Raw genomic sequence first — 24,822 nt, forward strand, 5'->3', positions numbered from 1 at the left:
AACTGGTGGGTTGGATTTTAGTGACATATAAGAGTGTTGTAACTTGTAAAATCATGCTATAAATACTACTAGCTGAAACTCATTTCTTTGAAGCACACCTATGTAAGGTAAACACACGGTGAGAACTTGCTTCCCAGAGGGAGGGTATGTATGCCTCCTTTTAGTATTGTATTGCTTTGTCTTTAGGCAATAAATGTGGCTAAATTCAGTTATTTGGTTTCTTGAACATTTGTAAGAACAAGCCGTGAGTATAATCAAACAATTGACTACAGCTTTTAGACAATACCGAGAGAACATATTAAAAAATAAAAGTTCCTATATGCATGCTAAAAGCTTATCAGAGGTAACCTTCAGTTTATGGGACTCAATAGATCAAAGTCCTTCCAACCCTTCCCAGGAAGAATTGGGGCCTCCTTTGGACAGAAGGTCCTGTCTGTTTCCTGGATGAGAAAGAAGGCCCTGAGTCAGAATAGACTCAGATTCTTTATTCAAAAGTCCTTTTTGTCTGCTGGTCTCTGGAGAATCCAGTTTGAAATAGTATATGTGAGTCTGTCCAGGTGGTGGTACTTCTCTGGAGGTGTACCTGAGTACATTTGCCTAATCACCCCCTACTGTTCTTAGTTCCTGGAAGAGCTGTGGTCACCCTCTCACATGGAATTATGTAGAATCCCTGGCACACAATGATACATAAACTTCATACAGTAGGTTTTCCCAGATATATTGCCGGAGATTGCCACATCTTCCCCTTAAAGAACTGGATGACCGACATCCTACGGAAACCCATTGACTTATTTCCTGGACAGGTTTATTTCTGTGGATGGTGTTTCTGCCATTACCTTTCATAATTTCACATTTCATCCTGGTCTGCAGGCACCTGGATCATCTGTGGCAGTGATGCATTAGGGCTGGACAGAATGTGGTTGCTGCCTCTGTCAGCTTCTCTCCGGCCTTCTTCCTGGGAGTCGGATCCAAGATTTCCCCTGGTGGGCTGGATGTGTCCTGCAAACCATCATTCCCCGCCCCCCGGTCATCAGCATGCTGCAAGTTCACGAGCTGTACTGTTGTCTGATCCTTACTGCTGAGCTGCCTTTCTTTGCATAGCTCAAGCATCTTCAACTGTTCATAATTCATTCTCCCTGTCTCTCTCTTTTCTCTCTTTCTTTCCCTAAAAGACTGAGACTTTTCTCTGTGCTTTTCCCTTCCATGGTACTTGCTTTCACTGCTGTTGAGACTTATGATAATTCACCCAGTCATAGATCCCACACATGCTGAAACCCTATATGTCACAGTTCAGGGCAGTGGCACCTATATTCTCCCCTTTATGGTTCCTCGAGGGTGCCAACTCTAGGCTCCTTAGCCATCACCTCTTTTAGGTAGAGACCTGCATCCAGGGTTTTTCCAGGCTGCATAGTTTCCTGTGATATTCCCACCAACCGAGACTGGCTAAACAGTCCAACATTTGTGCTTTGCTTTCTCTGCGAAGTCTTACAATAATGTAATTGCTCAAGTTATGAGTTACCACACAGCCCTTTATAAGCAAGCACATTTATTCTGATGGTGAAAGCATTACAGAGAAAACATATAAAATAATTAAAGTTCCTATACGCATGCTAAAAGCTTATTTGATGTCACCCATTAGTCTTATGTGGCCTTAGTGATTGGGGTCTCCTTTGGTCCAATTGCTAGATCAGAAAGAAGGCCTGAGTCAGTGTAAACTCAGACTCTTTACCCAAAAGTCCTTTCTTTGTTTGTTGGTTTCTGGAGGATCCACTCTGAACTAGTATACGTGAACCTCGACAGGTGGCGGTAATTCTCTGGAGGTGTTACAACCTGAGAGAATTTGCACAATCATCCTTTCCCCTCTCCTTCCCCCCACACTGTTGTTAGTTTATGGAGGAGCTGTGGTCCCCCTATCCCATGGAATTATGCAGAATCCCTGGCCCACAATGATATTTCTTAATAGAGCAAGATGTCCCAAAGATATTGCAGGAAGTTGCCATCTGTGTCACAGTGACCACTTGCGGTCATTGAAAGATCCCATAGCAATTTCAACAAGATGAGTCTGTTGTTCTGACCAATTTTCAATATGGGAAATACACTCTGGCTCCCTAAATTCCTCATTGACTTCAATGGAAACTGAGTTACACCAATACAGAGCAGTGTGGAAATCTCATTGTGTGTATGCGCATGATATAATTATTAATATACTCTGAATATTATAGCAGAACTCACGTTCAAAAATCTTCAGGTACTGCAGTTCCTTTACAGTGTGTACAATGGCAAAAATAATGAGGTTTGATGAAAATGGTGATTGAAAAGAAAATTCACTTTCTATTGGATATGTACCTAAAATTGGCGTTTTATTAAAAGTGGGCTGACCTATGTGGTGAAATGCAGAAAATGCTATATAAATATATGGAAAGCTGTGTATTCCACATAGTTTTAGATGATCGTACCTACATGAAATTGAAATGCAGATGAGCTGATTAAGATCTGATATTCATTATACTTTAGTATTGTCTGGCAGAGTTCTGTATAATCAGACATGCACAACATGCTTCCTGAGCACTTTCACAAAGCCTTGACTGTATAATGACAGTTAAAGTGCATCTTTTCCAATAATTACATGGTCTGCATTCGGTCTGGGCTAATAAACTTCAGGACAACTTAAATTCCACATTTTAATATTAGAAATCCATTTAATTATAAGTAATCTTCAGATCTGTATGTCACCTATATTTGCATTTATATTCCTCAGTGTCTCTGCAATATAATTTTCTGTTTATTGTCTTGAGTATGCACCTAATATAACTCTACAATTTCACGTAGGCCGTGCTGGCACACAGCCAAGCCTTTAATTTATCTCACCCTTGTTTTGTAAACTAAAAGAGACTGCTGGTGTGATTAGCAAACATTCCATAAGCAGGGCTGAGGTGGTAGCTTGAACAAATGACAATACAGGTAAACAGGTAGTAATCTCCAGATGGGTTTTTCTAGAAACAAAAACTGTTAAGATATGCTGTTCCCTCATGTAATATTCCTACGAGGTATCTGCCAGCAGTGCGCTTTTTCCCCCCTGGAGGTGGAGAGGCTATCAAAGAAGGTAATTCCCAAATTCACAGTCTATTCATCACGGGGGAGTAAGTAGCCAAGTAGAATCTATTGCCCTTAGGATTTTTGCCTGTGCTGATTAATTGTTTTCCATTCTAGACTATCATATTGGTAAAATATTTACATTATGTATGATGAAAATCTGCTAGGAAATGAATCCACACAGTGTTGCTGCCTTTTGATTTTCCTTGTCTCTGAAACATTACCATGGTTTTGGTTTACTCTTACTTTTCTCTCTATCCCTTGCTGTCACACTCCGTAATTGGGCTAATAAAAGGTAGAAACAAGGATTTATTATACCTTGAGCAATACTTAAAACAAACTTTTATTTGCTGGAACAGCACTTTTTATCTGTTTGCTGCTGTATATTTTGACACTCCCTCTAAATACTAAATCTGACTTTATTAAAAGTTGAATCACTGCACTTCTTTTTTCTGTGTGTACGGGGTTGTCATTGCTTTTTTTGAGGCAGACTAATATTTCTATATAAATAAACATTTCATTTTAATGAAGCTTTAGGAGACGCATTTAAGCAGAGGCTATATCGACTTCATTACTGTCAATCCACAAAAGTTGCATGATTTAAAGAAAATATTCTGTAATACTTTTGTAAATTAGCCTTGGAATAATTCTGGCAATGACTAGAGTGAATACAGATTTAGGGTTTTTATAACCTTTTCCTCTAACAAAAGGTATCTTTTTATTCAGAGTGGTTTGATAGAGAAGAAAACATGTTAGTTAGTCAGACTTCATTGGGAACTAAATTCTGACGTTGAATTTGTATTTCATCCATATAGCAGACCGTAAAATGATCAAGGAGATAATTTTTAAAAATTGTCTTAAGAAATTGCAATACAAATTCCTGAAATTGTTTATGCAGGAATTTTTATTTATTTTTTTTTATCTTCCAGTGTTAAAGCAACAAGAAAACATTTAGAATGTCCTTTGGTGGAATCTTATTATACTTGTTATATATGTAAACTGATATTCTTTGATGCCAGCACGTTGCCCATACAGAGAAATCTCTGCACAATTAAATGAAAGGAGAAAAGAAAAAAAAAGAAAGATTAAATAAAAAGTAGTAATTTTCTTATCTGATTACAATTAAATACATTAATAAATTGTCTGGTAACACAAATTGTCAATAATACAAAAAATCTACATTGTACATTATTTCAAGAAAAATAACTTCATTTGAATACAAAAGGATAAATACACTTTTTGTCCTATAGCCACTCTTGTACAGTAGATGAACACAGCATCTTACTGATGCGGTGCTGCTAAAATATACAAGGATATGACTGTCTTTGAGTTTTATTGAGGGGGGCTGTTACACATGTGCATCACTAACATCAGACAAAGAAACCTTTCAACCAACAAGGGTTACAGAGCAATGTTCACTAAAGCACAGGTTGGAAGGGATTTAGGGACTGAAGCAGGCCAATATGGCAGCTTTAACAGATTTCCTTATACCCACAATGCACTGACAGCAAAGAATGCCTATTTGGTTGGTCCACACACTGGGCAGAGGTACAGTAGTGCACCATATCAAAGTGGCAAATGTTTTTTATTTTCCATTTTGGGGACTTGTCAAAGCCTTTTCAACCCTTTGTACTCTTCGCAGCTGGCGTTGTTTGTAGTAATAGACTTGGCAGCTGCCAACTTGTCTTGAGTCAGAAATTAACAGTCTTTTGACTCAGAGTGCAGTCCACAATTGATTAATATGGCTTAGTTCAGTTGGGCCTTCTTAGTTTATATGTGGTTTTATTCTTTTTCTTTTTTAAATTTTAGTAGCAAATGCTTGGGTTTTGTTTTGCTTTTTGTGGCACATTCCTTCTGAAGCAGTCTGAACGCGATGCCATCAACCAGACGGAGCCTAGAATATGAAAAGCCCAGTTACTCCTAGTAGAGCAGTCAGCGGTAATAGAGGGCCATGTGATACTGCCACATTGCCGGAGTTTTGGCTGCAGCCTCCTGGATCCCTTTCACACTTCAACTTCTCACACAAAATGCCAGTGTAGGCTGGAGGGCACTGGCATCGCATGTTTTTGAGGCATGTTCCTCCATTCTGGCATTGCAGTAGTTCTTTGTCACATACATTTGCTGCAGGACAAGGGGAAAAATAGAAGAGCAGAATAAGCTTAAGTTCATTTGTTACAGAAAGCTTTGAACTTAATTTTTTTTCTCGGCTTAGAGATGTAAATAGATGTGATTCCAGTTTCCAAACAAATGCAGTTTACTATTTTTTCTCATTTAGCTATTTTCCCATAATTTTTTTGCTGTAATCTGAGAGAATATTATCTTCCATTTCAGACAACTGAATACGAAGTTACTTACTACCAGCTGTTTGTTAGTGCCTTTATTATTATTTATTGAACTGGAATGCTTTGTGAAGTGCCATATTTGAAAGGCCAATGTGTATGCTAACATCCCAGAGCTCTTGAAAAACATTAATTAAAAATGCAACACGATGAGGTGAAATGAATAGAACTGTATGAGAAACAGAACTGCCCATAATACTGAGTGACTTTTATGTATTAATGTTCTGGAAGCTCAACAAAAAGCAGTAGGGGATATGGCATGGGAAAGTCAGCATGCTCTATGGGTGTTAAATGATGTTAGTTTAAATTCACACACCATGTCAATGTGAGAAGAGAGAGAAAGAGCACCATTTTCATTACAGACCTACATATTTCTTCTTAATTGTGTATGGTGCTTAGGTACCAGGGTGATAGACACTTTAGAAATACCTAAGATATCTACTGAAGATAGCGAGGAACGGTCACTAGGCTTTTTCTTTCCATTAATTAAACAAAACTGGATTGAAACATTCCCCTATAAGGGTGTGTACAGGCATACCGTGCTATTGTCTCACTGTAAATTCTAGATTATATTATAGAGTAGAATATGCTATAGATTATATTCCCATTTTAATAGAATAGTTTTCAGATTCAAAAGCCAGAAGGGACCATTGTGATCACTAAGTCTGACCTCCTATATAATACAGACCATAGAGCTTCCTCCAAATAATTCCTAGAGCAGATATTGGTTTATTTTAGTTTTACATTAAAGAGGACAAAGGGACTGATCCTGCACTTCTAATTTGGGCAGAATTCCCATGCAATCATTAGGAATTTGCCCTGAGTAAAGGAAAGCATGATTGGATCTAGGGTAAGGCCTCCAGGATTTGGAACAATGTTATATATTGCTTAAGCATGTAATATCCAGGGAACACACTAAAGGAGGCAAGGTAGAAAAACAAATTATTCTCAGTCTTTCCGCTGTGAGATATGCTAATTGTTCTTTACATTCATAGATTTATAAATGGTTCACTTTTTTAAATGTAAAAATACCATGATAGCTGAAATCCAAACAGGTGGCCCAGATTCTCAAATGTTATTTGGTAAAGCTCTCTGTCATAGGTTTACCAAGGCTATGTGGTGATTTACATCAACTTTACACAGGTCTGGCCCAAAGTGTTTCTAAAAATGATTTTGATTTGTCAAAAAACAAGTTATTTTTTATCTACTCCCCTCTTAACACATCCCCTTGAACCAAAACAACAACAAAAAAGTCCAACCATCCCAAACACCAAGAGTTGTTTTCACCCTTAAATGTCCTTTCTCACATATAATCACTTTCTAATTCGGTGCATACAAAGGAGTCAAATGCTGATGTTGGTGCGCTTCCTATCCAGCATGTAATAATATGAAAATAACCAAAAGGCAACATCTACCCAAGTGTTTCTCACTTGACACCTTTCTCAATTATTCTTTCTTTTCAACCAATTGATATAACATTGCAAAGCATCTACAATTTCTGTTCAGTAAGTGTCTCAACTGATTATTAAAGTTCAACTAATGCAGAATATTCAAGATATCATGAAGAGGAAGACTGTATGTCTGCATTTCAGTATTCTTTAGTATAGTACATTGGGCTATTTTTACATGATGAATATAAACTAACAGGAATAATAAACAACAAAATAAATACTGCATACAATGGTACCAAATCCAGAATGGTAAACTAAATTTTTCAACATTCAAAATAAAATTGAATATTTGGTTATGTCTGTTATAATGAAAACCAAAAATGTTTATATATAATCATACAATTTATGTAGTGTTAACAATTATAGCAATAGCAAAGATCAAATAAAAAGTACTGTCTTATTTAAAGATAAAGCTGCTGGCCTTTGCTTATTCTAATGTAACAAGCCTCTAACATTTCCTTTGATTTGGGCAACAGTGATGGGGAAATATCTATTCCATCAATATTAATCATTGTTGGCCTTAGAATAATTGAGTAGAAATCAATAGTTAATTAAATACCCTTTTTACATAGAAGATGAGATCTTTTTTTCTTAATGTTTGGTTTTGAATCCAAATTAGGTATATACCAACACTTTTGCCTTTTCCAAGTAGCCAATTAAACAAGTTTATTTGCCTACATTTTCTATTAAAAAAGTTTTTTTTTGACAGACACTCTGATTTTTAAGATAGTCTCTGATCTTTTGCCCCTAGTTTTCTGGGTATGAATTATTGTGGTAGCATTCCACAGTACATTCACTGCTAACTCTATCTGATCTACAGACACAATGAAGCACTTAGAAATCTAACTGCTTTAAAATATCCCCACAATAATTTGCACTTACAAAATTGCGGATGCAACATCACATAGGATGCTTTTCACAATTAGGCCCAATATCTCTCATTATATCTAATGTTGCCTTAAGTCATCAAACAAAGTGCTGCATAAAAAGTTTCAATGTCAATGCTTTTTTGTGTACTCACAAAGACCACATAAAAAGGCTAATGAAGGTAGACAAAGGCATAGTCTAATGACCTGAGCAAAGTACTAGGAGTTAGTAATTCTGAGTTTCTAATTCTTGTAATGTCCGTGACTTCTCTTATGAACTTGGCAAGTTATTTCATTTTTCTTAATTTTCTCATCTGTAATACATAGATAATAATTAGGGTTGCTTTGGAGGATGGGGGCAAACAGTTGTGAAAGTTTTCATGCTGGTTTCTGTTAATTTTATATTTGTTTTAATTTTCCAGTCACCTCTAATACCGTAACCTACATCACAGCGGTGTTGGAAGGAAAGATGCATTGTTTGCAAATGGCTTTGAAAATGACAAGCCGCATCTACATTCCAATGACTGTTATATATGTTGCTACTATTTTATTGACTTAGGACCTGCATTAACTTCTGATAATGTTTCCAGCACATAAGTTGCACAAAGCTATGGATCTGTACTTGAATTGTGACCAAAGTTGCTCATTTAACTAAGCCTAGTCAGCATGATGCAAAAACCAAGAGAAGGGCAGATACATTAGTTATAGTTAGGAAAAAAATTAAGAGATTTTCCAGTCTACTATGTTTTAAATGTTAAATGCAGTATTTTGCCAGGAGAGTCTACCCTGACACTTGTATTATTATGTACTTGCTCTCTATCAAACAAACCCAATGATAAACAATAATAAAAATTTAACATCCCCCTCCCAACATTGTGAAATGAACAAGGCTCTATTTGTTCTTGTTTCTATTAAAGAAATGTCAAGGTGGAAACAATTGTATGTATTAGGCTAGGAATAAGATCCACAAAGTACCCATCCAGCTACTTTAAATTGGTGGTGGTTATTTTCAGAGTTTGTGGTACCATCTTTTGCTTCTATTTATTGACATCATTCAGATAAGCCACGCCTTAGTAAGAGGTCTGCAGTCACTCCTGTGGTGAGAAAAGGACTATATGGAATGTCTTGAATATAACTATGTATGGCTTTCAGAGTCCAGAGTCAAAGCTTTGCCTGAGCAATGGATTTTCCTTTTTATTTTTTCTTCCAAGTATCAAAACAAAGGTACCTCAGTAATAACCTGGCAGATATCTGCTGGGCTGCCGATTCTGTCAAACTGTGGTGGATTTTTTGCTAGTGCTCCCACATAGGACGAAGATGATCCCACCAAGCTTATATGCTTACCCAGAACTGTAAATCAGGGAACAAATTCACTGCTGGAGTAATCAGACACAACTCCATTGCCCTTAAAAGATTAGTTATTTGCTTTTAGTGTTGGAGGCATGGTGCAGTGTGTAAAAAAACATTAAAATGAGTCATTTTAGACAGCTTCGATACAGTAGAACCTCAGAGTTACGGACACCTGGGGAAATGGAGGTTGTTCGTAACTCTGAACATGCTTTATGGGACTGGGCGGACTACTCAGAGCAGGGCTCGCAGCTCTGCATTGGCTGCCTGGCGAGTGGAGGTGGGGACAGGCAGCTCGTTCTAGCCCCCTGGCTGCAAGGGTGGTGAGTGAGGCACCCTGGGGGCACTGCAGTGTCAGTGGCTGCGTGGTGCAGGCTGTGGCCCTTTAAAACTGAGCTGCTTCTCCAGAGCGCAGTGTGCAGGCAGGAGCACAGGCTCCAGCAGCTTGGGCTTCAGCAGCTTAAACTCCAGGCCAGGTTTCAGCAGCAGCTCAGGAAATTTATTTCCCAGCTTGTCCCCCTCGCAGCCGGGGGAGGGAGAGGGGAAAACGGCATTCACTACCTCCTACCTCACGAACGCTCATGCTCAAATAAATTGGTTAGTCTCTAAGATGCCACAAGTCCTCCTTTTCTTTTTGCGAATACAGACTAACACGGCTGTTACTCTGATACCTCCTACCTGTGACTGCCCCCTGCTGTGGCGAGTAGAGGTGGGTGTGGGAACAGACAGTCCAGTTGTGCCTATCTTTAAGATGCAGTACAGGCACAGTACAGTACAGTGTTCGGGTTTTTTTTGTCTCCGCTGCTGTCTGGTCACTTTCTTCCAGTTCCCCATTGTGTCCAGTTGACAGTCAGTCTGTATCTCTGGTGTTCATATCTCTGAGGTTCTACTGTATACACTAAGCATTCACAGATGACTTTTCAAAATGTGATTTATACTTGACATCTAAAGCTCAAAACGTGATGATCCTGAAATATCTCAATATAACTTCTAAAACTTGCAAATGTTGTTTGGTTTCTAAAGAACACAGTGAGCCAAGAGATTTTCATGTGGAACTCATGATTAATCACATTCAGAAAACAACCTCCAAAAGGCAAAAAGGTTTCTTTTTTCTCTGTCTCCCTACATCTCCCTCCTCCCTCCCCCCCAAAAAGCAAGCTTGTTTCCCAACACAGAGCAAATGCTCTCAAGATGTAAGAGAAGAAAAGGGACTTTTTTCTCTGCAGGACTATTTATGGGATCATATACTGCTAGTATATCCATCTTAAGGCACAAGTGTCTAGTCTAATATGTAACAAGGAATGAGATGGCCTGAGCAGCATGGATTCTACGGGGAGGGGTATTGGTTATGTGGTGTGCTTTTGCTCATCTTACATGGGATTTTTTGCCCAGTGAATCCACACAATACAGAAGTCCACTTGTCAAATCCCTATCCCATCCTGAATTGGGGAGGAAGGGAAGTTTTGTGGTTAAAACCCTGGGATGACCCTTTGGAGATATGGGTATAATTTCTGACTCAACTTCAGATGCCCTGTATGATCTTGGACAAGTCACTCAATATTTATGCATATTAGTTCCTCATCTATACAATGGGGATAATACTCTTTTTTTTTTTTTTCTTTTTTTTGGTCTGCTTTGTCTATTTACATGGTAAATTCTTCAGGTCAGGGATTCTTACCTTATGTGTATATATAGCACCTAGCAAAATGAGGCACCAATCTCAATTGGTGCCTGTAACCCCTACTGTAATACAAATAAATAATAACCCTTCACATCCACGCTGTGAAGATCTATGCAGGAGATCTCTGCAGCATTCAGGGGTATTGATTACTCCCTCTCAGCAGGGTCTCCATGGTTTCTGCCTTCTGAGGAAATGACCTGCATATTTAAAGCTGCTTTTGGTGACTCAGAAATTAGTATTTTGCTGTGGTGTTGTAGCCATGTTGGTCCCAAGATATTAGAGAGACACAGTGGGTGAGATCTGAAGAAAAGCTCTGTGGAGCTCAAAAAGCTTTTCTCTTTCACCAACAGCAATTGGCCCAATACATTCACCCATCTGGTCTCAGCAATTAGTATGTAGACTACAGTCTTCTGATTATGCTATTCTCAGATCACTGCACTAGATGGATGAAGGCCACCTGCAAAATTGGACAAAGTTTTCAAGATTTGCCTACCTAGGGAAAAGACACTGCAGTTAACTCAGTGAATTATTCTCTTAGTTAAAACTAGGCAACTTTTCCAAAGTGATTATTAATAAAATACTGAAAACTTTTGTAGGTTATGACCTCCATAAATACTGAAAAGATGCTTTGCTGTAAGTCACAAAATATTCACAAGAAATCATTTGTTTTGTAATTCCGGTGTAATTAAAATTGCATTTTTTTTTTTAAAGCCAGCCCTGTTCTTCCAACCAGGTCAGGCAGTTCAAATGGCAGATGGTACAATAATGTTTCATACAGTTTAGTTGGACACCTAATCAAACATATTGATTTTGCATTATTGTTAATTATCAGGAGAGGATAATTGATAAGTTTTATTGAATTCATACTGTATTCTTAAATATTCACGTATGAATAATGCATGGAGGAATTTCTCAGTTTGTTTAAAGCTTAACTTTCAGGCATTTGCAATTTAAAAAAAAACAAATAGATTTGATCAGGACTGCTGTTAGTTATGAAGCAACTATATAGATGATGTGACTACAACTTAGAGGAAAATTATATACAAAATTATTGTTTCTTTCAAATGGGGACCGCAGGATCCAATTATGAGCTCTTTGTACCCTTACATTCTGTTTGAAGGTCAGTTCAGGGAAGTAAATGGGTTCCCCTCCTTTTTCTGGGACACTTTCTTCTACTTTTGCTATATACAGCTTACTTAAAATAGCATCGTAATGCCAAAAAGGATAGGCAGGTGGGTCAGAAACGTAGATATGAGAGAGAACTGTCAGTTTTTCAAAAGGAAAATGAAGGTGATAACAAGGTTTGAGTCCGGAAAAGGGGGAGTTGCCTCTCCTCATCCAAAATTAGGACAATCTTCACATTTTTTGTGTGTGTGCACTAGAAACATTAAAAGGACCATTAAATGACAAAGTAAAAAGGTTATGGAAAGCAAACTTTTGATAACATAGAGCTAGTTATATGTCTCATTTTTTTCTTTTTCTCTTCCCTTTGTTCCTTCTATATCCTGATTCATCTTTAGGGCTCTACAGTTTTTCCTTATTTTTTTAGATTTTTTCATCCTTTTGAAATTTTTCAGTTCACATTTTCTCTTCAGCCCCCTCTCTTCCTTACAAGATATTTTTCTTTTTTGAGCTGTCTCTTGCGTATTTGTATTTTTTTCAGTATCTTCTCTCACTCTGTCCCCTCTCTATTACAGCATTCCTTCCACAATCCCTTCCTACTTCTACCTCCCTAAATTATTTCTCCACTTTTCCATGCTCCCCTGACAGTTTTCTTGGGAGCTGGAGTACAGGTATTGTTAATCCTTTAAATCAGCATTTCCCAAACTTGGGATGCCGCTTGTTCAGGGAAAGCCCCTGGTGGGCTGGGCCAGTTTGTTTACCTGCCGCGTCCGGAGGTTCGGCTGATCGCAACTCCCACTGGCTGCGGTTCTCTGTGCCCGGCGAATGAGGGCTGCGGGAAGCGGCGGCTGATACGTCCCTCGGCCCACGCCGCTTCCCACAGCCCCCATTGGCCTGGAGCGGCAAACCGTGGCCAGTAGGAGCCGTGATCAGCTGAACTTGCAGATGCAGCAGGTAAACAAACCGGCCCGGCCCACCAGGGGCTTTCCCTGAACAAGCGGCGTCCCAAGTTTGGGAAACACTGCTCTAAATGCATGTGATGAGTGAGTTGTAGAGGTTAAAAGCATGGCAGAGTAAATATATGAGTATCACCTTTCAAGAGTGGATGGATTGACAGCCCTGACTACACTGTAGGACATATCTTAGTCAGTTTTAATGGTTTTTACTTCAATAGGCTATGGATCAGGCCCTATGTATGGTGAGTTAGCTACACCATTCCCCAACAGTCCAAGAGTGAAATCCTGGATCCACTGGAAGGTTGCAACTGACTTCAGTTGGCCTAGGATTTCATGCCTGGTGCATACTTTGACAGCATGCATGTCCACTGGGCTGGGAAATATGAGTCCCACTTGCAAGGTTGTTCACATTTGTTCCATGTTCATTGGTTGAGAATGATATTTAACATCATCCCTGCAGAAATTTAAATAGTTTAGTTTAAGATATGTTTTCAGTATGCTGATACATCCAGACTGATTGTTCCGTTAAACCATACCAAGTAGAAGAGGAACAGGTACAGTGGAACCCAGATTTAAGTAAAGGTGTTCACAGACAGCTTCAGAATGTGTGTGTGTGTGTGTTTGTCCACATATAGAAAGAGCGATTGGCTCTTGTGTGGAACTGCAAATAGCACATTTACATGCAGTGAAAAAATTAGGGACATTTATTTCCCTTTGGCATAACAAGGTCACTGTATCAAAGCTCAATATAAGAGGTTTAACTTTACTGCCAAATGCAGATCAGTGAGAAACTAGAGTTACTGTAAAGACTCTGTTACAAGCATTCTTCTATAAAAATGTGTTCACTTAAGTCAATAAATTGGTGGTTTGGGAACATGGAGAAAGGAGAAATCAACCAAAAAGAAACTCTGTGTCTCTATATTATAAACTCTCTCTCTCTCTCTCTCTCTCTCTCTCATCTTCCAAGTGAGCCTCTGCAGGCATGGGGCAGAAGCAGAATTTTGAATGATACTAGTTTAAGAGGGCCATGAGAAATACCTATACAGATTTAGCTAAAAGGTTTTAATTTTTTCCCAGCAAATCACATATTAAGACCTACATTTAAAAACTTACCAAATTATTGTATATAACTTAGTATGATTACCTTGGTATCTGTAATATTTCCTAGGTGTTCTGTATAACAAGTATAGACCCAGTCCTACAATGTGTTGTGTGTAGTTTGACCCCTCTGCCTATGCAGAGTGCCATTGATTTAAACAAGACTCTGCCTGAATGGAGTCAATTGCAGGATTCAGGCCATAGGAAAGTACAGGGAATCCTTTGAAAACCCGGGCCATCATAACTAGGATAAACTTGCCTAGTTTTTGAGAGTGACCATTGTTGTGTTTATCACTTCCGAAGTTACCATGATAGTCCTTAGTCACGACTCCGCTTAATGTTGCTTTAGCTACAGCTAATTTGATAAACTTGGAATTTTGAGGGTTTAATATCTGACCTATCTAAAATTATTTAAGGCAGAAAACCGATTTAGGGTTCTTGACTTTAAGGATTTTTACAAAATAGGAAAAAACCAAAGATGTAACTTGGATCTAGTTTTGGATTAAGTGTTTTTTTATGTTTTAATTTTTCTGATGCCATATATATATATATATTGAGCATAGTAATTCTAAATGTTGATTAGGCTTTCTTAGGGGGTTTAAGCAGAGATAAAATACGAAAAATAGCTACTGTTCTTGCACAACAGTAACTATTCATAATTATATATATTTTTAGTGACGCTAATTCACCGTTTGCTGCAGTGGCCATAATATCACTAAAACTCCCTTATGACCACGTCAAATCAAGTCAAGGTAGGTGATTTGATAACATGAAAACAAAACCATTTCTGTGCAAATCCACCGAGGCAACATTCCAAAGTCAAGACAGAAATAATCAGTGTTCATAAGTGGAAGCCTATGGAGACAATCTTACAACATCAAGATAATGGCCATAAGATGACGAACTGTAGAAGATGGTCTCTGGTGCAAATATGAAACAATATCCTGACTAATTACATTGCATTAGAAACAAATCTAAGAAAATGAATACTAAGCAGATGAGAGTGGCATGTGAAAACTGATAGCACCTGTCTTAGATATTCCTGCTGGACGCTCCATTGAGTTGAAGCTGTCTTATTTACCGATTTAAGAACATTGCCAGGGTACATGAAAGTGTGGCCTGCAGCGTAGGCTGTTTTTATTGTTTGTTTATTGCTGTTCTATTGTAGCGCCACTGATCTCTGGAAATAGGTTTATAGATTATTCCCTAGCACAACTTTCGATGTCACTGGACCCTATTCACTCCCTAGTCACACCGTCTTTGACCAGGCTTCAGGCAAGCTCTTGGCTGCAAGTTAGACAGAAGAAGGGAGGCAGCATTACAGAGAGGAGGGGACTGGAGCCAGCCAGCACAGTTTCAAAAACAGGCACGTACAGCTAGCATTCATAGCTTCTTAGCCTAGCCAGTGGAGCACCTGTACACCCACAGCTACTTTTCAAAGTTACCCTTTCTCCCGTGGTCCCAGGATGATGGTGCACTGGGTGATTACCTACCTGCCCCTCAGCACAGGTGTAAATTGCACTCCCTGGCATCCATGTGGGTAAATTTGACACATTATGTCCCATTCCTGTAAGAACAAAATCCTCTGGAGAGAAAAGGTGGATTTTTTTTCTAATTGTGGTGTAGGGTCAGCAAAGATGATGGCTTATTCTTTTCCATGAGTACTGTCTGTGTCTCCATTCTCTCTAAAACCCCTGGTTGGACAATTAGAAAAGATCCATACAATCTATCAAAACTACAGTGCAAGGATTTTCTGGACTTCCTCTTCACTGAGTGGAACAGTTAACTGAAATTCTGGAATCTACAGTTCCACATGATAGAGATGTTGTAACAGGCCTGGTAGGAAATAACAAGAGATTGCTTTCCAAAATGGATGACATTGAAAATAAATCCAAGATTACTCATCTAAGAATTACTGTTGTTCAGGGGAGGACAGAGCCCTCCTATCTCTTTTGGTTTAAGGAAATGGGTAACGGAGCTGTATGATTCTCTGAGTTGGCTCTGATCAAGTATTTTCAGCTAGAAGGTTCCCAAAGGGAGGAAAAACCCTCAGCTGCATCCATGCTATTTATTGTTTTGATTATATGTGGATCCCTGTCATTTTGTAATAAAGTTCTTAAAGCTGCTATAATAACCTGTGTACTGCTCTTTCAGAGCTCTAAAACAGACACATTTACGTGCCTCATTGAAAGGAAAAAATATTTTGCTTTGGTCAATACGTTATTTTGAAAAATAAGAATCAAAGCCATAGTTGTATCCGTCTGGATTTATGTGGAGGTCGATGACCATTCCTACAGCTGTAAGTCTGTGGAAGAGGTAGATAGCTTTGCTTCAACAAAAATCCAATTATGCATTTGGATTCACCATTCAATGAGTCCAATATGAGTGCAACACAGGTGGAAGAACCACAAACAGCCAATGTGGCCCATAGTGTAATTTAAAGCATCTTCAGGACTGCTCTAAACAATGCCGCAGCTCAAACGGGACAAATGGATAACCAGGACATACCAGAGTGCAGTATTGTGGTCATGTCCCTTCTTTCTCCTATCTCACCCATGACGATGAAGACTGGGAAAGGAGTGGGTGTGCCAGCTTTAAGCCACTCAGAGATTCCCTCTAAACTGGGAATCCCATATGGCTGTTTATCTGGAGCACAAAGAGGCTGTAGCAGGGCTTAGGTATAAGTCTGTGAAGTCTGAGTGACACCAGCTATTGTTTTGACCCTATCATGAAAACAAAGTTGTTTCAATCTTTGTTTTGCCCCAGGCATGCAATTAATATATTTTGAATGTGCAAAGCTTGTTAATTTTTGTTAGATGTTATATCTTCTATGTACTTTTTATTCTCTTTGGTCTGTCACAAGTCTCCAGTCTCCAAACAGTCTCTGGAAAATAAGTTTAGTTTGTATTACAAACTCTTCAGATTCTGTTTCTTCATTATTAGTTGCTAACACTTCCAAAAATATTACTTTACTGGGTTTAGGTCATTGATAGACACATGGAAGGGCTCATCTGGGCTCTGATTTAGCAAAGTACTGAAGCCCGTGCCTAACTTCAAGCACATGAATAGTTCCTCTGGGAATCAGTGGGGCTCCTTATATGCTTAAAGTTAGGTATGTGCTTAAATACCTTACTGAAATGGTCACGCTTGTACTGCTCCTGGTTACTGATGATACATATATGTATGAAGAATAGTATTTCTTAGCTTTAATAGCCATGGCTTACAGTGTCTTTCTGTACCACCTTTTGTAAGAAGGAATCTCTTATTTCCCCGAAGATTACAAGGTGTAAATAGTTTATATCAGTTTATAAATGTTTAATATCACCTTTCTGTTTTTTTGAGTGGAATTTTCAAAAGCACCAAGTGACTTAGGGCATAAGTCTTACTGAAAGTCAGTGAAACTTGTGCTTATGAGTCAATTAAGTGCTCTTGAAAATCCCACCCTTAAATAATATCTAAATACAGCAGTGCTTAATTTGTGCAAGGGCTGAGCCCCAGCACCTCTAGGTTTGGCAGTTTATAGCCCTGGCACCTCTGGGCTTGTCACATAAGTTATGAACATAAAGAAGTTGCTTAAGCCCCGGCACCACTTTATTACAAATAAAGCATGGGAATACAGTTAAAAGATATTCAGCTCCTAGAAACACTGTAATGTTGCTAGGCCAGGATTCTGTGGTGTTTTCCTCTTTTTAGCGGCAACTTAGCAATTACAGTTGTATGTGGTAGCAGTGTCATTATTTCCATCTTCTTGGAGGAGAAAGATTTGTATTATGTAGGAAGCATGAAAGTCAGAGGGTAAGAAGAGCCTCCCCTAAAGCAGATTTCAGAGTAACAGCCGTGTTAGTCTGTATTCGCAAAAAGAAAAGGAGTACTTGTGGCACCTTAGAGACTAACCAATTTATTAGAGCATAAGCTTTCGTGAGCTACAGCTCACTTCATCAGATGCATATCGTGGAAACTGCAGCAGACTTTATATATACACAGAGAATATGAACCAATACCTCCTCCCACCCCACTGTCCTGCTGGTAATAGCTTATCTAAAGTGATCATCAGGTGGGCCATTTCCAGCACAAATCCAGGTTTTCTCACCCTCCACCCCCCCACACAAATTCACTCTCCTGCTGGTGATAGCCCATCCAAAGTGACAACTCTTTACACAGTGTGCATGACAATCAAGTTGGGCTATTTCCTGCACAAATCCAGGTTTTCTCACATCCCCCCCACCCCCATACACACACAAACTCACTCTCCTGCTGGTAATAGCTCATCCAAACTGACCACTCTTCACGTTTAAATCCAAGTTAAACCAGAACATCTGGGGGGGGGGGTAGGAAAAAACAATTTTCCACGATATGCATCTGATGAAGTGAGCTGTGGCTCACGAAAGCTTATGCTCTAATAAATTGGTTAGTCTCTAAGGTGCCACAAGTACTCCCTAAAGCAGAGTTTCTCAACCCGTGGTTGGGACTCAAAATTGAGTCAGCAAAATGTTTCAAAGGGTTGCGTGGCAAGTCCTGTTGCACACGGCTGCCTGGGCTCACCTCCTTGGTCCAGGGGTCCCAGCACCACTGAGATTAGGTCCAGCCATGATGATGATGGGAGTTCATTAGGCCAAATCTGAGTGAGTGGCATTGCAACCCCATGAGCCAGATCATGACTCCACTCACACAAATTTGGTCCAGTCACGGGGTGGGACAAATCTGAGTGGTGCTATAGTCCTGGAGGTTGCAACACCCAGAGCTGAGAGCCAAGCCCAGCCAGCCCCACAGCTCAGGAGCTGCCACGGTGGAGTAAGTGCTGGGCAGGACTCAACCAAAACCACCCAATGGCCTCCATCCTCAGACTATTTACTGGGTCATGACAGGCCATACCCATTTACAAATGGGTCCTGAGCCCAAAAAGGTTGAGAATCACTGCCCTAAAGGATCTGTTGTTTCCTTCCTTGACAAAGAATGAAACAATTAACTCTGCAGTTTTTTAGTTTTGCTGCCATTGGTAAAATCTGAAGGAACTATCAGCCGTGGCAGCTAGTATGTAGGGCAACTGAACACAGACATAGAAGATGAAACAAACACCAAAAGGCCTAGCTGCACAGGTGCAGTACACTCGTGTGGATATGGGCCGAGCACTAGCAGCATGGCTGGGTCGCATTCTCAGTTTCTTACATACAGCTATATCTTTGACAGGTGAGGATGGAGGAGGGCATGAGACAGGAGACTGACTGAAGAGTAGGGAAAGGTGAGACTCTCTTCCACTGCCACGAGCACTCTTAAAACAGACATAGTTGTGGTTTGGGCAAAGGAGTAAAAAGACTGAAAGGTTGAATTGACTTTAAGACTATAGTCTCAAGAGCTGGGTTCTTCACCTTGCTTTGCTACTGACATTGGGAAAGTCATTTAACTTTTCTCTCTATACCTCACCTTCCTCACTGCGTTTGTGTCAGTGCCAGGATTAGAACGTTCCTCAGAATCTCCTTGATGTCGTTCCTGAGCTTAGCCTGCTAGACTACCCATGCCATTGAACTGCTTTGTGGCTGGAGGCATAGGTGCTGACTTCCTCTCTACCCGGGGGAGTGCTCGACCCTCCCCCTCTGCCCCAGGACTGCTACCACTCCACCCCTTCCTCCAAGCCCCCACCCTGCCCTGCCTCTTCCTGCCCCTGCTCTGCCCCACTCCCCGCTCCCACTTCAACCCTTCCCCCAAGGCCACACCCACACCTTGCCTCTTCCTGTACCTGCCCTACCTCTTCCCACCCCCTCCCCCAAGCACGTCCTATCCCTGCTTCTCCCCCTCCCTGCCAGCGGCTCCTGCATGCTGTGCAGGAGGCACTGGGAGGGAAGGGGAGGAGTTGACCAGCAGGGCCGCCAGTGAGCGGGAGGATCTGGGGGATAGGGGAGAGCTCTTCTCTTTGTATGCCTAAGGACGGCCCTGGTCCAGAATGCATTTGCCAATAAAAAGTTACGAAATGTCAGTTTGAAGGTAGAATCTGGGCCCTGCTTTTGCATGCCTTGGCATTCTTCTAGTTTACTTTAAAACATTCATGGGCCTCAACCTACAGTGCTTTGTAGATAAAACTTCAACTAAGGGCATGTCTAAATTGCCATTTATGTCGGCAAAACTAATGTTGCTCACAGGGGTGAAAAAAGCACCCCCCCGAGCAACATACGTTCCACCAGCGTGAGTGGTGGTGTACTCGGTGCTATGTTGGCGGGAGAGCTTCTCCCGCTGACGCAATTACTACTGCTCGTTAGGAGTGATTTAATTATGTGGACGGGAGAGCTCTCTCCGATCAGCATAGAGTGGCTACCTGGGAGATCTTATAGCGGTGCAGTTGCATCGGTACAGCTGTGCTACTATAAGGTCTCTAGTATAGACTAGAGATAACTTCAATGAGATTTGTGCAGAGAGAAGTGTAGGATCAGGCCCACCTCTTAATGCTATTTAACAGCAGTGGGCTTTTTCTGCCCCCTTCTGGTTTGAGACACATGTATTCAGGTAATGTTAAGCATGCTTATTATGTATTTAATAAACATGAAGAATGTCTATCAAACTGATACACATTTTAAACCTGTATTGTTGCCTGAGAGGCTAGAATAGTTCTGGTTTAACTATGTATGCATTTTTTGTTAAGAAAAAGACACATTTTAATAAGTGCTTAGAATGCCTCCAAAGGAAAAAGTCAGGTCTGTTACGTAAATTTTTGTTGAGGACACATGCTGTGCATAGCAAAAATGCTTATGAAATTTCTTTGAAAATAATGATTGCACATTTCACTAGCCAGTTTTTAAAGCCAAAATCCCTTGGATTTACATTTTTTTTCTGGGATTTTTCATGCCCATCTAAAATTTTAATCATTGGCATTCTTTAGTTATACGTGAGCAAAAAATCATCTGTTGTTGGCAAACTTTCACTTTTTAATGTTTCTTTAGCTTAAAAGCAACTGAACTAATTGTTTTGAAAATTAGTAGCAAAAAAATTCTGAGCTGGAAATAAGTCTTTATGGTCAAATTATAAATCACATATAATAAGGGTGTATAATGGAAACATCCATAGATCTTTAGCTACAGGCTCATGAACAGCTAAGCTGTTATAATGGGAAAGGGCCGTATAACCTAATGAAAGGAAACAGGTTTTCAATTATTTTAAACATTTATCACTATATTTTACAGGGGTGAATCATAATCTGCTACATTATAATGACCAGATACATGGCTAATGACATGTTTCTGTTGATTGCCTGTCTGTGTCAGAAGTGTGAAGATAATGTTCTGGTACAGAAGACCAAAATCCCATTGCCAGATCATTAATAGTTACATGTTTTACATTAGTAATTACATTGTATTTGTTCCCTGTAAAACAGGAATATGCTGAAATGGAAGGAAGAGCAATCTCTTGGTTAGAGCAAAGATACCAGGACTCAGACATTCTATTCCTGGTTCTATCATTGATTCATGGTGTGATCTTGGATAAGACTCTTCTCAGTGCTTCCGTTTAACCACTGGTAGAACAGGGATGATAATACTTCTCCAGCAGGTCTGAAAATCCTTTTCAAAGGTGAATAGGAATTATTATCCTCACTTAACCAGTGGGGAAGCTGAGACAGAGGAAAGTTACATTACTTTCCTAACGTCAGTAGGAAAACAAGGTAAAGAACCCAGTCTTGAGACTTGCAGTCTGTTGTCTTCTTCACTGGATCACACTGCCTAACAGACAGGTGTGTTGGAAGGCTTAATTAATCTTTGCAAAGTAATTTTGAGATTCTCAGATGACAAATGCCACATAAGTGTAAAGTACAATGTGAAAAGAGGAGTATCCAAATCTTGCCCATTTAAAGCATTTGCAAATGGTTACAGGTTTTTGCAACTACAGGATCTAGCATGCAATGTTTTTGCTTGACATGGGCAATCAGAGCTTCAGCCTCTCCATATTTAACATAACAAGGACACTATACAACTTCCACTGTCTGTTTTTGACCTTGGGCTGCATTTTAGCCTTCTCTGTGTTAAAATATTACCTAACCTTTCTTTTTGTAATATTACAGTGAAACAGAGCATTAAGAATGAGAATTAATTATACTGTAGTCTCTCCCTCAAAATAAAGGAAACCACTTTCTTTGCTAAATCTATTGGGCAAGCTCATGAGCTGGTACATGAGTGATGTACACTGATCTAAATTAGTTGAGGATCTAGCCCATTAAATTTACCTATAAACAGATTTTTAAGGAAAAGGAAAGTTGAAGGGTGGTTTTTAGTTTAATTGTACCACTTCTGCTGTGAACAGCTTCTTCTGGATGCTGACACAATATACTGTAAATAGAGTCTAATTTGGGTGGATGTATTATTCCATACTGTCTTTTACCAGAATAGTGACAGGATATCTTAACCATCTGTAGTTTAACATTCAATGAAAAAAATGAGAAATAATGAAGTAATGCATCAAATAATTAAAGCTATTAGCCACTTTGGGATAACTTTTTATCAGCAGCATTTGTTGTTACATGCAAGATTGCTCTAGGGAGCTTTCTGTGCTTAGCCTCACTAGGAGAAGTCACTAGAGGCAAAAGATATGTTGGATGCATTCCAACATGATCCTCTGTGGTCATACTAACCTCTCTTTTCCAGTATGGTGTGAAGATGTCCCAAATGAGATCATGATAGTCAATGTCTTAGCCCAATATTTTCTACTTTCTCATAATCTGAGTATTATTCAGCATAAATATGTAAAAGAAGTCTATATCAAAGTACAGACCTTGTATAACAACTTTATTAACTTATATCTAGTCTACTTTATCCCTTTCTTCAAAAATACTATTTATTTGTATTTTCAAAGCAATTTACAGATGGGATCACAGTTAAATTTATAAGGTTGCTGCATACATACAAATAGGTAGATATATAAGCGAAGTGTATTTTGATACAATATCATTATGTAGGATGCTATACACAAGCTGCTAATACAGCAGAAGGGCTATGTTGACCTGGTTCTTGTCAGTTTCACTAGTGCTCTTAGTTTACAGATTTGCTGACAGAACACTGACAGGTCAGTTTTTGCTGTGCTGCAATTTGGGAAAGCTTTGAGGAGCTCCATTTAAAATGTTACCAATTATTGGTGCTTTTGATAGATTTCAAAGCCAGAAAAGACTACTGTGATCTGCCCTCTTGTAAAAGAACAGACCACAGAACTTCCCCAAAATAATTCCTAGAGCATATCTTTTAGAAAATCATCTAGTCTTGATTTTAAAATGGTCAGTTATGGAAAATCCACCATGACCCTTGGTAAATTGTTCCAATGGTTAATTATCCTCACTGTTAGAAATGTACATTTTATTTTCATTATTTTTTTCCTAGCCTGGCAGTTCCTAATTTTAGACGATTGTCATTGGGTGTCAAAGAGTTGGAGAACAGTGAGACAATTATATCATCCCCATTAATCTAGTTAACAGACAAAAATAAGAATATTTTCAACTGCTATTCGATATATGTTGAAGGAAAAAAGATGAATGATTTAATGTTTAAAACACTGCACCAATACCCTAGATGTTATGATGAAAATGACGAATTGTTGTATTGGAAATGTCTCCCACTCCCACCTTCTAAATGTGTGATATTGAGGATTTTTTCTTATACCTCCAACTAAAGAGCTTTAAATGAGAACTAAAATACTCATAATATTTTCTCCCTAAACTACTTGTAATACCATAGATACAACATTAATGCCTTGTCTTCTTTCCATATTGTGGCAAAGTATTAGGTTAATAGCTTCCTCACATTTCAGGAGGGATACACGTAGTAACACTACAAACTCCTATGTCTACTTTATCTTAACTTAGGTAAGGAAGATTCACATCTGAGCATTGCTACAAGAATGTTGTACTTGTCCCAAAAATACTCTCTCTGAAAAATAAATAAATAAAAATAAATGGCCACATCTTTGTAGCTTCCTCTCTCTCACATACAATAGTTGGAAATAAAATTGTTAATATTTGGATCATGCTTCCTCCTCAGCCAGCCAGCCAGCGACGTTCCTTTTCCACTCGTACAGCCAGCCTCCCTGTTTACCCTCTCTCAAGGAAGTAGCACCACCACCTGCTCCAGTGTGTGACCTCCCTCCAGTGGGTTCAATAGCAATGCCTAAGCTGAGCCTCAAAGTCTGTTCCTTATCAAAATCATACCCCAAGATCCAATGTGGGAATGTGGTAGATTTGACTGGGATGGTGGCTTGCTGAAGAACATACAGCCTAGCAGCAGCCTGTTGGAGAGAGAGAGAGAGAGGGAGAGAGGAAGGGGGGATAGATCTGAAATTGGAATGAAGGAATTTAAACCGGAGCCAGAGGGGCCGGGGGAAAATGGGGAGGTAGGAAAAGTGTGTCACATATCTTGGCTGGCACATTGGGATAACATACATACTGTTCAGTGGTAAAGTTTCGTATCTACAACACAATCATGATCCTCCAGTGGTGTAGAGTTGACAATGGGTCCTTACACTACTGAGTCTCCATGGGTGTCTCTATGCTGGAGCTGAAAGGTGTGATTCCAAGCACAGGTAGACAGACTCCCACTAGCTCTGCTCAAGCCAGTGTGCTAAAAATAGCAGTGTGTGAGTAGGGGCAGCAGTTCAGTGTGAACTTGCACTCTGAGGGGCTTGGGCAGGCTTGGATTTATGTGACTAGATTGAGCCGCCACCCAGCTGCAACATTCACACTGTTTTCTAGCACGCTATCTTGAGCAGAGCTAGTGTGAGTTTGTCTACCCAGGCTGGGAATTGTACCTCCCACTGCATTGGAGGCATATCTCATGCTGCCGAACAGGGGGCATGGAAAGAATGAGGTGCCCTAACTTATCCTTAGCTGTGTTTTCACCCCAGTGCAGT

General features: G+C 39.6%; 1 protein-coding gene across 2 annotated transcripts in view; it reads right to left on the reverse strand.

Moving 5' to 3' along the window:
* Positions 1 to 4,023: 4,023 nt before the first annotated feature.
* Positions 4,024 to 24,822, reverse strand: part of NTNG1 (netrin G1) — a 199,058-nt gene continuing 178,259 nt past the window's right edge. For both annotated transcript variants that reach the window (XM_073356855.1, XM_073356854.1), the window contains one exon: positions 4,024 to 5,214. In XM_073356855.1, the coding sequence (XP_073212956.1) occupies positions 4,988 to 5,214 (227 nt within the window). In that variant the 3' untranslated portion in view covers positions 4,024 to 4,987. The remainder of the gene's footprint in view (positions 5,215 to 24,822) is intronic.

Source organism: Lepidochelys kempii, chromosome 8 (assembly GCF_965140265.1).
Source record: "Lepidochelys kempii isolate rLepKem1 chromosome 8, rLepKem1.hap2, whole genome shotgun sequence".
Taxonomy (NCBI): domain Eukaryota; kingdom Metazoa; phylum Chordata; order Testudines; family Cheloniidae; genus Lepidochelys; species Lepidochelys kempii.